This window comes from Blennius ocellaris (assembly GCF_963422515.1).
Source record: "Blennius ocellaris genome assembly, chromosome: 14".
NCBI classification, from domain to species: Eukaryota; Metazoa; Chordata; class Actinopteri; order Blenniiformes; family Blenniidae; genus Blennius; species Blennius ocellaris.
In genome coordinates, this window is record NC_137663.1 from 23,310,239 (window position 1) to 23,322,491 (window position 12,253).

The 12,253-nt window shown below is 43.1% G+C and overlaps 3 protein-coding genes across 3 annotated transcripts; 2 read left to right on the plus strand and 1 right to left on the minus strand.

Annotated features, from left to right (window-relative positions):
* Nucleotides 1-55: 55 nt before the first annotated feature.
* On the minus strand, nt 56-1,839 carry znhit3 (zinc finger, HIT-type containing 3). The gene is made up of 5 exons (XM_080508871.1): nt 1,690-1,839; nt 698-729; nt 522-587; nt 352-438; nt 56-270 (listed from the first exon to the last, which is right to left on the minus strand). The coding sequence occupies exons 1-5, from the start codon at nt 1,755-1,757 to the stop codon at nt 77-79; spliced, it is 447 nt and encodes a 148-aa protein (XP_080364997.1). The 5' UTR covers nt 1,758-1,839; the 3' UTR covers nt 56-76.
* A 111-nt stretch (nt 1,840-1,950) lies between these two features.
* LOC308139300 (nuclear protein 2-like) lies at nt 1,951-3,102 on the plus strand. The gene is made up of 2 exons (XM_080508697.1): nt 1,951-2,266; nt 2,786-3,102. The coding sequence occupies exon 1, from the start codon at nt 1,994-1,996 to the stop codon at nt 2,222-2,224; it is 231 nt and encodes a 76-aa protein (XP_080364823.1). The 5' UTR covers nt 1,951-1,993; the 3' UTR covers nt 2,225-2,266; nt 2,786-3,102.
* Nucleotides 3,103-5,872: 2,770 nt separating this feature from the next.
* Nucleotides 5,873-11,871, plus strand: vkorc1l1 (vitamin K epoxide reductase complex, subunit 1-like 1). The gene is made up of 3 exons (XM_080508402.1): nt 5,873-6,100; nt 9,330-9,439; nt 11,303-11,871. The coding sequence occupies exons 1-3, from the start codon at nt 5,910-5,912 to the stop codon at nt 11,527-11,529; spliced, it is 528 nt and encodes a 175-aa protein (XP_080364528.1). The 5' UTR covers nt 5,873-5,909; the 3' UTR covers nt 11,530-11,871.
* The last annotated feature ends 382 nt before the right edge of the window (nt 11,872-12,253 follow it).

Below are 12,253 nucleotides of genomic sequence, written 5' to 3' on the forward strand. Positions count from 1 at the left end.
ATAATCAAACAAAAAGATGAAAATACTGGCACAAAAATGTAAAAATGTGCTAAAAGGCGATGCAATATTTTGCATCTTACAAATCACCGTCTGAAAATGCTTCAGCATCATTTCCTACAATCTTTAAACACCGATCTGCAAACTCTGCGAATAGAGGCTCCTGCATAGCGGCTTTCATGGCGTCGTTTTTACTGTCGGCGCCGTCGACGGAGCGTAGCAACCGTCTGAGATGAGGGTTGCAAAGAAGATCTCTCAGCTGTTTCGACTGGCCTGAAGACAAAATGAGCGACTTGGGATTAAAACACATGGAGTCTCTTTGCTGCTGAAATAAAGTTGTGTTGGCATAGTTACCCAACAGCTGGAGCCTCTGCAGGGGCACTTTGTCAAGAATGTCATCTTGGTGCAGAAGATCGTCAACGTACCACGAATCTGCAGAGACTGTAAACAGGGGGAAAATACTCTTATGTCCCAAAAGCATGATCAGAAAAGTGTCCGAACAATTTAGGAAAGTAAATCTTAACCTGTGGGCAGAACATTCTTCTCTTCAACATTGCGAGGTGCAGGTTTCTCAGCAGGAAGGCACATGCCTGCGGACAGAAAAACACCTTCATGGATCATTGAATGATCACAACACTCCCTGGGAGTGGCGCCACAGCCAGTTCAAATGTTATTGCATACAGAGATCAGAAGTGTTTACCTTTATGCCTCTTGTAACAGCCGAGAGAACAACTGTAAGACAAAATACAATGACAAACAGTAAATTATCTGTTTTACCTCTATAAAACAAGTGTGCAGATAGGGGTTGATTATCAAATTATTTAATAAGGATAGAAACTACATTCTGGCTTTGTCCCTCTCTCTGCAAATACTGGAAATATATTTTTGACACTGTCAGAAGTTATAAGAGAATGAAATAAACCAAATGCACATTGTTTCTTTCCACAGCTTCACTTAAGCCCCAAAATTACTTCATGGCCTTCACAACTATTTTGTCTGAACAGCTCATACTGATCATCTTGAAATCGAGTCGACATTCCTGTTACACTTGTTGGATAAGTGTCCATTTAATTCCACAATATTTGGTGTCCTTTCCTTCAATAAGTTAAGGTTTAAATGGCCTTGATATTTGTAAGTGTGACCAAGTCTTACAGATCTGAACCATTTTTTTTAATTGTTTGTTTTATTACCTTTTTTTTTTTTTTTTATTTCGGAATGTGCTTTAATTGCTTTTCTAAAACTCAATAAATCAAGTTTTGAAAATAAATTACACTTACAAGTGCAATATCGGGTTTTTAGGAGCGATCGCGAAATTTGACCCTCACGAGTTGCCGTCCCACATGGTGAAGCCACTTGGTTTTATGTGAACGCTTTTCAGCATTTTAGTATACTCTAATCTCTATGACGCGTCTCACATCTATAATAACCTTAAATTCTACACTGGTCGATTCTTTTATTTGAATAAAATTATTGGTTTTAAAGCGAACAACATTTATAAAATTAACACTTTCTGACTCGGTGGATCAGGCTGCTCAGTATACAACTGTTTTTATCCTAATTCCAGGACACCGTGATTATATACTCTTGAAACGAACGTTTCTTCTTCATTTCGCAGATATTTAACACTAAAAACAAAGCTAAGCGAGCTAGCATGTTAGCACGCCTGAGCCATGCGGCAGAACGTGGACTTACTATCGGATCTTGCAGGCCGGACATCTGTATTTCGGCGTCTGCTCGTTGCAAACGTTGCACATCTGCATGATTCGCGTTGTTTAGAGACGACCGTTTCTTTGTTTTCTTCCCAAAAACTAAGCTATTTTTAAAAGACGACAACTTCCCGTATCCCAGCTCGTTGGTTTGCGGCGGTCACGTGACCCCCCGCGTCGACGGAAACCAGGACTGGCGGTCACGTGATCGCGTGTATATAAACACAGATTGACATCATCTGTTTACTCGCGTCCCGATCGTCGTGCAAAGAGCCTCTCGCGTCTTCCCGATGGCCACGGACATGGATCGATTCGTCTCCTTCGAGGAGGCCCACTACGACCAGTACGACTACTACAACATGCAGGAGTACCCGTGTCACGCGGGGGGCAAAGGCAGGACCAAGCGGGAGATCGAGCTCAACACCAACCGCCATTTGCCCGCGGGCCACGAGAGGAAGATCGCGGAGAAATTCCACAACAGCGAGATGAAGCGCAGGAGGACGAAGAGCTGCTCGTCGTGATGGGTGGGGGGTCTTCTCCCCCCAATCCGCCAGCGTTTACAGGTAAAACAACTTGTTGTGGGGGGAGTTGAGGTTCTGCAGGAGTCTTTACACGTTGGATACTAAAAAAACAACAACAATCCTTTATTTGCATAACCAGCAAGATCCCGCATCAGCGCACACCCTCGATGAAGGGGAGCAGCATTTCACAACAGTGTTGAACCCTGCTTGCACCTTCATGTCTGTTTTGCTCCACCCTGCAGATCCTCCAGTGTTCACGATTCATGTTTGTGCCTTTAGGCAAATTTAGGCTTTCCTTCCTACCTGGTCTTTTTTGTTATTGCAGATATTTAAACTGATTGGGGTGAAAAAAAATGATATGTTTGACTTATATGGGAAAACTAAATAAAAAATCAAACAAAAGAGAAACAGTTTGCAAAGGAGCAGTTAAAACCATAATTGCGGCTTTTATATAATAAGTGCCGTGCTGTTTATGAACTCGATCTCCACCTCTGCCTTCCAGTGTCAGATAAGTGGCACTTTGGTTCAGACGCTCACTGTTTTGTTCTGTTTTCTGCCCAGAGACGGACCCAAGTCGGATTTCAGATGTTGACCGTGGCCAAAGTGTCCCTGCCTCTTTTTATTTTCCTGAAGCAGCGATCGGAGTGACGTGACAGCGGGAAACGTGCCCAGTGATCAGTCAGCAGACTGAAACACCAGCAGCTCCTCTCCCGTTACAGCTGTGCAAGAAATAGTTTATGTTGAGCTATTTAGGCCAGTGGTGTGTGTGTGTGTGTGTGTGTGTGTGTGGGTGCTTGGTAAACATGCGCTTTTTGTGAATAGGTGTCTGTGGGTACAGAGTATTTTAAACTGTATTTTAACTGAATAAAATCGTGTTGAATAAAGCGATGTGGGTTGTATTTGTGTTGCAGGAGTTCTTTAATATTTACTGTCTGATGACGTGAATTTCTGAGATCGATGTTGTTTGTACTTGTGCGACTCTCAGTTTCCATCGGTCCAGTGGTATTCTTTTTCAGAATCAAGAGTATTGATCACGTATAACATGCTCAATGCAAGGACAAGGAAAGAGGATAATATATATATATATATATAAAAAAAAAAAAAATTCAGTCCATGTCCTAAAATTACTTTATCAATTCAATTGCAGGCACACGTTCAAATTCATACAATGTTGTCACACATTCAGATAAGGCAAGCCTTTATTTATCTTTTAGTGCTGCCGGCAGCAAAACACACAGAGATACGTGCAACACTAAGCAGGAATACTTACGTGCAAAAAATACATGCATATAAAGAATAGTACATTAAAAAAATTGCAATTTCAGATGTAAGAATAATCAAATGCAAAACATAGAATCATGTCTTGTAATGGTGCTCATAATAGGAAAGAACAAAAGTCCTATAATGAGGTCAGGACAGATAATAATCAGGTGAGCTGAAGGCTGTGTTCATGTTTTTACTACATTCATCACGACCTCAGATAATAACAGACCTGCCTGCCGACACACCTTCATGCCACATGTGCTTTTTCCCACACAGTCCGGGAGCAGAAATACCAGCATTCTGCTGGGTGTTCAAGATGTTGGCTTTAACATTCACTGTAAACTTTAGTCCAGAAAATCCAACTATTTGTGTTTATATTCTTGTAATCTTATTATTCTTATAATTTCCCTTTCCCGAACTCCATTTTCAGGTTATATGTCTAATATATAATGTAGCTAGTTCGTCAAGATCATTTTCTTATAAATGTCACGGGGCTTATCATTTTTTTATTATAACAAATGTGTCCTTTGGAAATTTTAAGTGATTAGTTTCTAATTGAGTTTAAAAGCACAACTACAGTCTGAGTCACTGTTCTGTTTTGATTTAGATTTCTTTCTTTTTAGTTAACACGATTTTTAAAAAACTAAATCACATCCTCGTCGTCTTTTGTGTCATGAGTCGTAAACAAATTGTGAAAGTTATTAATGGTTATGATAGACCGTGCGTTTTTCTGCCCCCCAGTGGCCAAAATCTGCAACTACACCAGACACGTGTAAAGTTATATTTACAAAGAGACAAAACATCTGCTCACGACATCCAAGCTTTCATTGTCGTTGGTTTATTCGTTTATCATTTAGTGGGCGTTTGAAATAATACGTTTCTCTTACATTACCCTGGATTTACATTTAACTTTTAACATCTAACAGTGGAAAAGCTTATGTTTGAAGTACAGCAGTCAGGAAAGGAACACACAACATTTACATATCATTGTATTAGAGATAATGTTCCCCAAAGTCATTTGCACGTTGGTTTTATTTCCACTGTTTTAAAAGGGAATCAGATGTTTAGTTTTCTAAATTTATGAGTTTATTTTTGTAGTGACCCATTTTGGCCGCTAGATGGCAGATACACAGAGGTACTGTCCCAAAAGACTCCGGAAAACTACAATTAACCCTAATGAAGTTAAACTACTGAAAACTACTTTACTGAAATGGTTGCAGAATTGTGAAAGAACAATGAATTTAATGAAGGAACAATGTTATGTAATGTTGGGGCATTAAACTAATGATTATCTTTGAATTTGGAGAACAACACTACACAACACCTTTTTTCCCCCTTGACTAACGAAGATATGATCTTGAAACCATGGAAACCTTACAAGTTTTAATTATGGCAAATATTTGTCAGAGAATGTCTCGGTTTTCCTGGGATGAGATAATCTCAGCAAAGCACCACACACATATCTTATCTCTTATCCTATCTTTTTAACAATAACATTTTGGATTTTCTGGTCTAAATAACAGGAGAAATAAACACAGAGTATGAAAAAACAACTTAAAACCTTTGAAATGAGGAAGTTCATCAAATCCTTTGTTGTCTTTTTTTTTAAGTGTAAGAGACATGATATTTTGACATTTAATTATATTTTGCACCTGGAGGAAGTGTTACAAAAAGATGCATAATATTGAAGTTGACCTCTTTATCGTTGTAAATATGAACTTTTTCATGTTTTCAATATATTGAATTCAATTTCGATACGTTTGATTCTTTGGATTTAATTAGAGGGAACAGATTTGAAGTTGTTGTGATTGTACCAATCAGCTGTCTGGACTGAAGTCAGTTAACTTTTTGTGTTATTTTACAGTCTCTGGACTCTGGATTGAAATAAGTTATTTGGAGATTATTCATAGATTTATGTTGTTACTTTACACCCTGGACTCTGGGTTCAGGTGAGTTTTTATTTGCAGATTATTTATAGTTTTTGCGTGTTATTTGGACCCTTGATTAAAGGTAAAGTTTGATATTTGTAGAATATCTCTAGATTTACGTGTTTCCGCACTATTGGGACTCTGGATTAAAGTGAATTGTTGTTATTTGTAGATTATTATAGTTTTTTGTGATATTTTACACTCTCGGGACTCTAGATTAAAATTGTTTTTTTCTAATTAAAATTAGAATTGTTGTTATTTGTGGATTATTTCATTATTTCAGGGATTATTTAAATTTATTTTAATCTTAAAATATTCCAGACGGGCTCGTGGCAGAGGTCTCGCGCGGAGGTCTGAGTGCGCCCCGCCCCGCCCCTCTCTGCCGCTCACGTCGTGACGCTCCTGACGCTCGTGACGCTCCTCCACGTCGCCGCCGCGGCTCACAGGCGGACTCGCTGCGTCTGTATGCGTGTCTCCAGCTAGGCCAGAGAGTGATGGCGGCGCCCGTCCTGAGAGTGTCCACCCCTCGGTGGGAGAGAATAGCCCGGCTCCTCGTCTGCCTGCTGGGCATCCTGCTGTCGCTCTACGCGTTTCACGTCGAGCGCGAGAAGGCTCGGGACCCGGGTTTCAAGGCCATGTGCGACGTCAGCAGCTCCATCAGCTGCTCCAAAGTCTTCAGCTCCAGGTAATTTGAATTCAGCGAAGAGCGCCGGCGGTGGCGCTCAATGGAGCCGCCGCTATTGTGGCAGTCTGGGACGGGGCTGCCCGCCCTCCGCCGCCCCACACACGCACACATTCACATGCACACACACACACACACACACACACGGCCCGCGTTCAGCCGCCGCGCGCCGCTGGAACAAGCGTGAGCGCGAGCCGCCGGCTGAGCGGAGGCTTCGCTTTATTCAGCACAGCTTTAGCTTGTAGCTGCGAAGAGCTAACGTGGCTAACGGCTAGCTGTCGAGCCCAGTCGTTTCCCCACAGCAGCTAATTCACTTCTTATCCGCGCCGGCTGCTTTATTCGCGCTTTGTCGGGCAGCTGTTGCTCCGTGTTTCTGTGTGTTTGCAGCCAGAGCTCGGCGTGTACGTGTACGTGTACGGGTGTGTATGTGTGTGTGTGTGATGCTAACACATCTGTATCAACAACTTGAGCTCTGAAGTTGGGACTCACGTTGCCGCGAGCCCGTGGCAGGATGTCGATGAATGGGAACTCCGCAGGCCACAGGCGGGCTGTGTGCCGGGCGGCTCGATTCACGAGCAGGGGGTGTGATTTCCAGGCGTGTAAACCCCGTCGCGCTGCTGTCATTTAGCCGCGGTGCCAATGCCCCCAGCTCGTACGAGAACCCCCGGGGTGAGAGGGGCTTTTAAGCTGACCTCCAGGCACACCGCGGTACCCAGAAGGTCAATAGCGGCTCTCACCATCAATCTGAGCAGGACCCCCCCTCCTCCCAAAACACCAGGCTACTGGAGGAGTACAGCCTGGTACATTGAAGACACCGACAGATACAGTAGCCACTTGTTAAACAGGATCCCGTGACTTTAAGGTCACAGGTTCTGTGTGGAACACCGAGTTGAAGTTGTCACGCCAGCTTTGGCTGTGGGTATGCGAGCATGAATGAATCAGGAGGGACCCACCTATGCCAAGAGAGAGTGTGCAGGTTGAAGGATCATTTCAGTAATACTCTGGAATGCATCCTGCCCAAAGACCGCTTGCATATTTCTGCAGTGACTGAGTGCATTGTGTCGTCAGTCTTGCACTGTTGTGGTGTACACACTTAAAATCACCACCGGATAAATGTTCCCAAGATAAACATACTGGTTCACAACCTTTTTTGTTTTTGCAATATTGTCACTTTCTTGTGCTATAAACGTAACTTCTTGAACCACCAGCTCAAATATAGCCTGTTTATTTTATTACAGCGGAAGCTGAAGCAGGAGAAACCACAACATAACTGTGCAAGGCCTCAATTCAGTTATTTTTTCCAATACTGTCAGTGTGATCATTACAAGTTTAACTATTTTGAGCAGATCTACAAGTTTAGATCTCTGCATTAGAAGTAATGCTGAACACCGAATACTCACACAAAGCCGGCTTTAGCACTTAAATGACATCAGCTGAAAATTAATAACAGAATAAGGAAATCACTGTTTTAAAACTTGGTGAGTAAAGCCTCATTCACACCACAAAGTTTGCTTCGTTTTTGCATTTTCGTCTGAGAAAAGTTTTAGAGTTCACTCTGCGACGTTTTAAAAAATGACATAACATTGAAAACGATGTAGTTCACATGTCGGGCAACGACTTGACACTGTTAGTTGTTTTGAGAATAAAACCATACACGAGGGGTAGGGAACCCTGGTTCTGGAGAGCCGCAGCCATGCATGTTTTCGACGTTTCCCTGCTCAAACACACCTGCGTTCTCATGATGAGGCTCTGCAGGAAGCTTGATAACGAGACACTTATTGCCGTCAGCTGTGTTGATGTGAGGACGCGTTGAAACCGTGGAGGGCGAAGGTTCTCGAGGACCAGTGTTCCTTACCTCTGCCATACTTTTAAAACTACCAAGTCAGGATACTCTGGAGGAAAACATTGTTGTTGTTCTCCATCTATTCATGCATGTGCAGAAGAGCTATTTTATAAAAGACCGCAGTATAAGCAGAGATCTCCGTCTACACAACGCCAGGCCAGGAGCGTTTTCGAAAAGCTCCAACTCAGAAGCTGTTAACTAGTTGTGTTTTCAGTTTTGCAATTAATTTTGTATTTTGCATTGATGCTCTTCTGTGTGTATGAGCGTGCACTGAGTTATTGTACTATCACTGCTGTGGCTCCGCCCACAATTGGAGGCGGGACAAGTTATGCCCGCCCTCCGCTGTAAAGAGATGTTGTTTTTTTTTTTTTTCTTGCACGGAAACACACCGCATCTGAACATCACACACTTTGCATGTGGACGTCTCCTGCAACGCCAATAGACAGCGGCATCACTCGAAGCCGTCTACTTCCTGGAGTCTGAACCAGGCCAATATGACGGCTCAGACACGAGCCTTTTCTGTTGTTACTACAACAGTTCTGCAAAAAGTATTTCTGAAAACATTTGAGGCGAGAAATAAGTTGTGCAGTTGCTGAATCTGTTCTTGTTTTTTCGGTTTGTAGAAAATCTGTTCATAAAGAAACAAATGGCTCCGTAATATATATAACACTTACTGGTAGTCCAGCTGTTTAGAGTGTCTGTTCAAGTTATAAAATGTATTTTTAAAAGTTGCTACGTTTAGGGATCTCTACGCTATTGTACTTTAACTGTTGTATTACGTTAACTCAGTTTTATTTGTCATAAATCCAATGATGTGACGTGTGGACCTCTTGGCCAGGCCACCCTTCACCCTCAATGGATTTTAATTTTCCTTGTTAAATAAAGGATAATAATAATCGTGCACCCCCGAGGCAAACATTAAAGTGGCAGATTGTTAAAATTTTACTTTTGAGGTTTTGCATAAGACATGAAATCGAATTTTCATCTACTTTTACACCATTGCACTGAAGCAAAGATTTGTAGTTGTCTGTGTGTGTTTTTAAAAATTATTAATCCTTTTTATTGGATCAAATTGTGACCTTTGAGTGTGACACTGCTCCACAGCTCCTCTTGTGGTACAAAGTGGTATTGCATGCTCGAAACATGCCGGAGCAGAACACGTAGTAATCAATGAAATAACGTCCTGTTTTCTTTTGTTAGCTTTTATTAGTTATTTTATTGTAAATAATATTTCCGTATCCTTAAATGTCCGAGTTGCACTTTGCTCGTAGTTAAAAAAGTAAACGTCACACAGCTGCTTGAGTACATTTAGCCGTGTTGGTGTTCCTCTTTCTCTTCAACGTGTTCAACTGTGCTCGCTTGTCTTTGACATCGTGAATCTTTCTTCAGGTGGGGTCGAGGATTCGGACTCTTAGGCTCCATTTTTGGGAACGACAGCGCGCTGAACCAACCCAACAGTGTCTACGGGATCGCCTTTTATGCCTTTCAGCTCCTTTTAGGTAAGATTATTGACAATTTTATGTTGGTATTGCAATTTTAGGGTGGCCAGCAAAAGGTGCCGACTCGGCTTTTTGCTTTCCCATGTCTCTATGTCTGTGTGAGCCCCCTCCACCTCACATGACACCACCATGCGTGCTATAATCGATGCCACAGGTAAAAGCTCGTCCGATCAATGTTGGACACGCTGGCTGCAGCGAGCAGATTATCTGTGCAGCGGCGGGAAGAGTCGGGAAGCGTGCGGTCCTGCAGAGAGGCGCCTCATTCTTCCTCATAACGCTGCGCCTGTCACAGCCCAACACCCGACAGCCCAGGCCGACCCAGGACTTGTTTGAACTTGAACTTGGGTGTCGCGTTCGCCGTCGCGTTCTCCTCCCTTCGGTTCGTTGACGGCGTTGCTGACTCAAGTCGTGCTGGTTTGACATGTTTCCAGCCGGCTGGTCCGGCGGTCCAGGCCCGGCAGAACAACGGCCCCCTTTTTTTTAGCCACAGGCGAGTTTCAAGATAACGAGTCAGGGGGTAAAAAAAAAAAACTTTGATTGCCTCACACTGGCCTGTATTCACAAGTGGGCATTGCTCCAAAGTGTGCACAAGTGGGGCTTTAATGTGTGATCAGTGCCGGCATAGAGCTTCGAACGGCCGCGGCTCAATCTGGAATTAATGCCACAGCCGGGACCCCTGCTCTTCTTACTGGGCTTGTGAAAGACACTGCTTTTGTGTTTTAATATAGACGAAACTGTGGACGTGAGCATTGAGTGTATTTTGTTACATGTCACTTTAAATTCATTGGAATAAAAGAAGAAAGGATACGATTTACAGAAGCTTAATCCTGATGCAGCTGGAATCTTATAACTTCAGTCATAATAAACAATATTACAGCAAAACTCAAAATGTGTCATTCTGTAATAAGTAATATTTCACACTTTATTGAGACACTTAATCACAATATACAAAGTGACATATTAACATTAGTTAATATTGTCTATGTTGCATATTTAGGATCCAGACTAACTGGAGCCGATCGCAGAGAAAAGGAGACGGTCACACACTCCTGTGGTTAATTCAGAGGCGCCAAAACAGGAAATACAGACGTCTTTGGACTGAGAGAATTCCAGTGTAGCGGGAGAACATGCAAACTCCACACAGAAAGACCCTGAGCCGCCTGGAATTCACACCTCAACGTTTTCCAAGTGAAAACGGAAAACTTTCGTTAGTTTTGGGGGCTTATTGGCTCCTCGTGACCCTTAAATATAAATATCTACGGTGATAAATATTATTACGGGAAATATGGGACTGACAGGAAGACACACCAAATGCTATTTACAAAAAAAGCTGTTCTATACTCTTAAGATTAATATCTTTTATAAAATAGAATTATATTTTATTTTTTTGCAGCATGATTGAAGTTTTAATTTTGCCATAATATCAAAAAAACCTCGCTCATCTCCAACTCTGGCACTGTTTTACCGGTCCGGCCCACTGGAGATGAAACTGAACTAGAATCAGTCATATAGATTCCACTCCACATATACGCGTGTATGATTGAACATGATAAAAATAATAAAAGGTTACTGTTGGCCAGACAAACACTGTCTGAACACCATTTTCACAGTCGACCCGAGGAAACGCAACGAAACTGACTGCAGCTCATGTGAGCTCAGAACAATATGACCCGTCGTCACGAGGACGCCGGCGGTGTAAACACGCAAAGTTGTCTGAGGCTGAACTGTGCATGAAAAAGAGCCGACTCATCAGGTTGCTTGTGTTTTTTTGCGACATTGTCTGTTTCTTCCTCCTTTCTTTCTTTCTTTCTTTCTCTACCTCTGCCCCCCCCCCGAGCCTCAAGTCTGTGTTTCTCGCCATAGGAATGACTGTCAGTGCAATGGCCGCCCTCATTCTCATGACGACGTCCATCTTGTCGGTGGTGGGCTCCCTCTACCTGGGCTACATCCTCTACTTTGTCCTCAAGGACTTCTGCGTCATCTGCGTCACCACATACTTGCTGAACTTCATTCTCTTTATTCTCAACTACAAGCGACTGGTTTACTTGAACGAGGCCTGGAAGCAGCAGCTGCAGGCCAAGCAGGACTAACGCTGCTGAGGACGGCGAGGGAAAGCAAAAAAAAAAAAAACACACCGCAAACCGGGGAGGGGAGAGGAGAGGGGGGAGAATGAAAGAAAGAAAGAAAGAAAGAGGGGGAGAGAAATGTGACCTCTTGAACATTTGACTTGCCACCAGGAGACCTTGCTTCCAAACGATGTTTATTCTGCTGTGTGTTCAAAAAAACAAAAAAAAACAAAGGAGGAAAAAAAAGAAAAAATGAAGAAATTACCTTAAATGTTGGGCCTGACATCTCAGTGTGGATCGCAAACATGGAAGGTTTTTTTTTTTGTAAGTGGAAGAGGTTTCGTTTTTTTTTTTTTCTTTTTGATTTCTTTCCCCTTGTTTAATGTTCTCACTTGAGGAACGGAGCTGGCTGAGTGTGTGTGATTGAGGGTGGGGGGGTGTGTGTGTGGGGGGGGGACGGGGCTAAGTGAGCAGAAGTAGAAGACGACGACGGACAGGACAGGACGGGACGGGTCTCACTTGAACAGAGAGGATCCAGGACGGAGGGAGAAGACACACGGGACATTTTGAAACGGTTCTGCAGCTCCGGCTGCTGCACAGCGACTCTGCACTAAAACACTCGGAGGGGGCCCAATGGCGGCCCCCACGACTCGACCACAACACTCAAGTAGGGCGTCGTACGGCCGGTAGATGGCGCGGCGGGGAGGAGGAGGGCGGCGGAACGGTTATAACATTCATACACGGTAGA

Excerpts from the sequence above, each read along its gene's own strand:
- LOC308139300 (XM_080508697.1), top strand. The coding sequence starts at position 1,994 with ATGGCCACGGACATGGATCGATTCGTCTCCTTCGAGGAGGCCCACTAC.
- vkorc1l1 (XM_080508402.1), top strand. The coding sequence starts at position 5,910 with ATGGCGGCGCCCGTCCTGAGAGTGTCCACCCCTCGGTGGGAGAGAATA. Across the intron at positions 6,101-9,329 it reads TCCAAAGTCTTCAGCTCCAG|GTGGGGTCGAGGATTCGGAC; the intron begins GTAATTTGAATT and ends ATCTTTCTTCAG. Across the intron at positions 9,440-11,302 it reads TGCCTTTCAGCTCCTTTTAG|GAATGACTGTCAGTGCAATG; the intron begins GTAAGATTATTG and ends TTCTCGCCATAG.
- znhit3 (XM_080508871.1), bottom strand. The coding sequence starts at position 1,757 with ATGCAGATGTGCAACGTTTGCAACGAGCAGACGCCGAAATACAGATGT. Across the intron at positions 588-697 it reads CTGTTACAAGAGGCATAAAG|GCATGTGCCTTCCTGCTGAG; the intron begins GTAAACACTTCT and ends TTCTGTCCGCAG. Across the intron at positions 439-521 it reads GAAGAATGTTCTGCCCACAG|TCTCTGCAGATTCGTGGTAC; the intron begins GTTAAGATTTAC and ends CCCTGTTTACAG.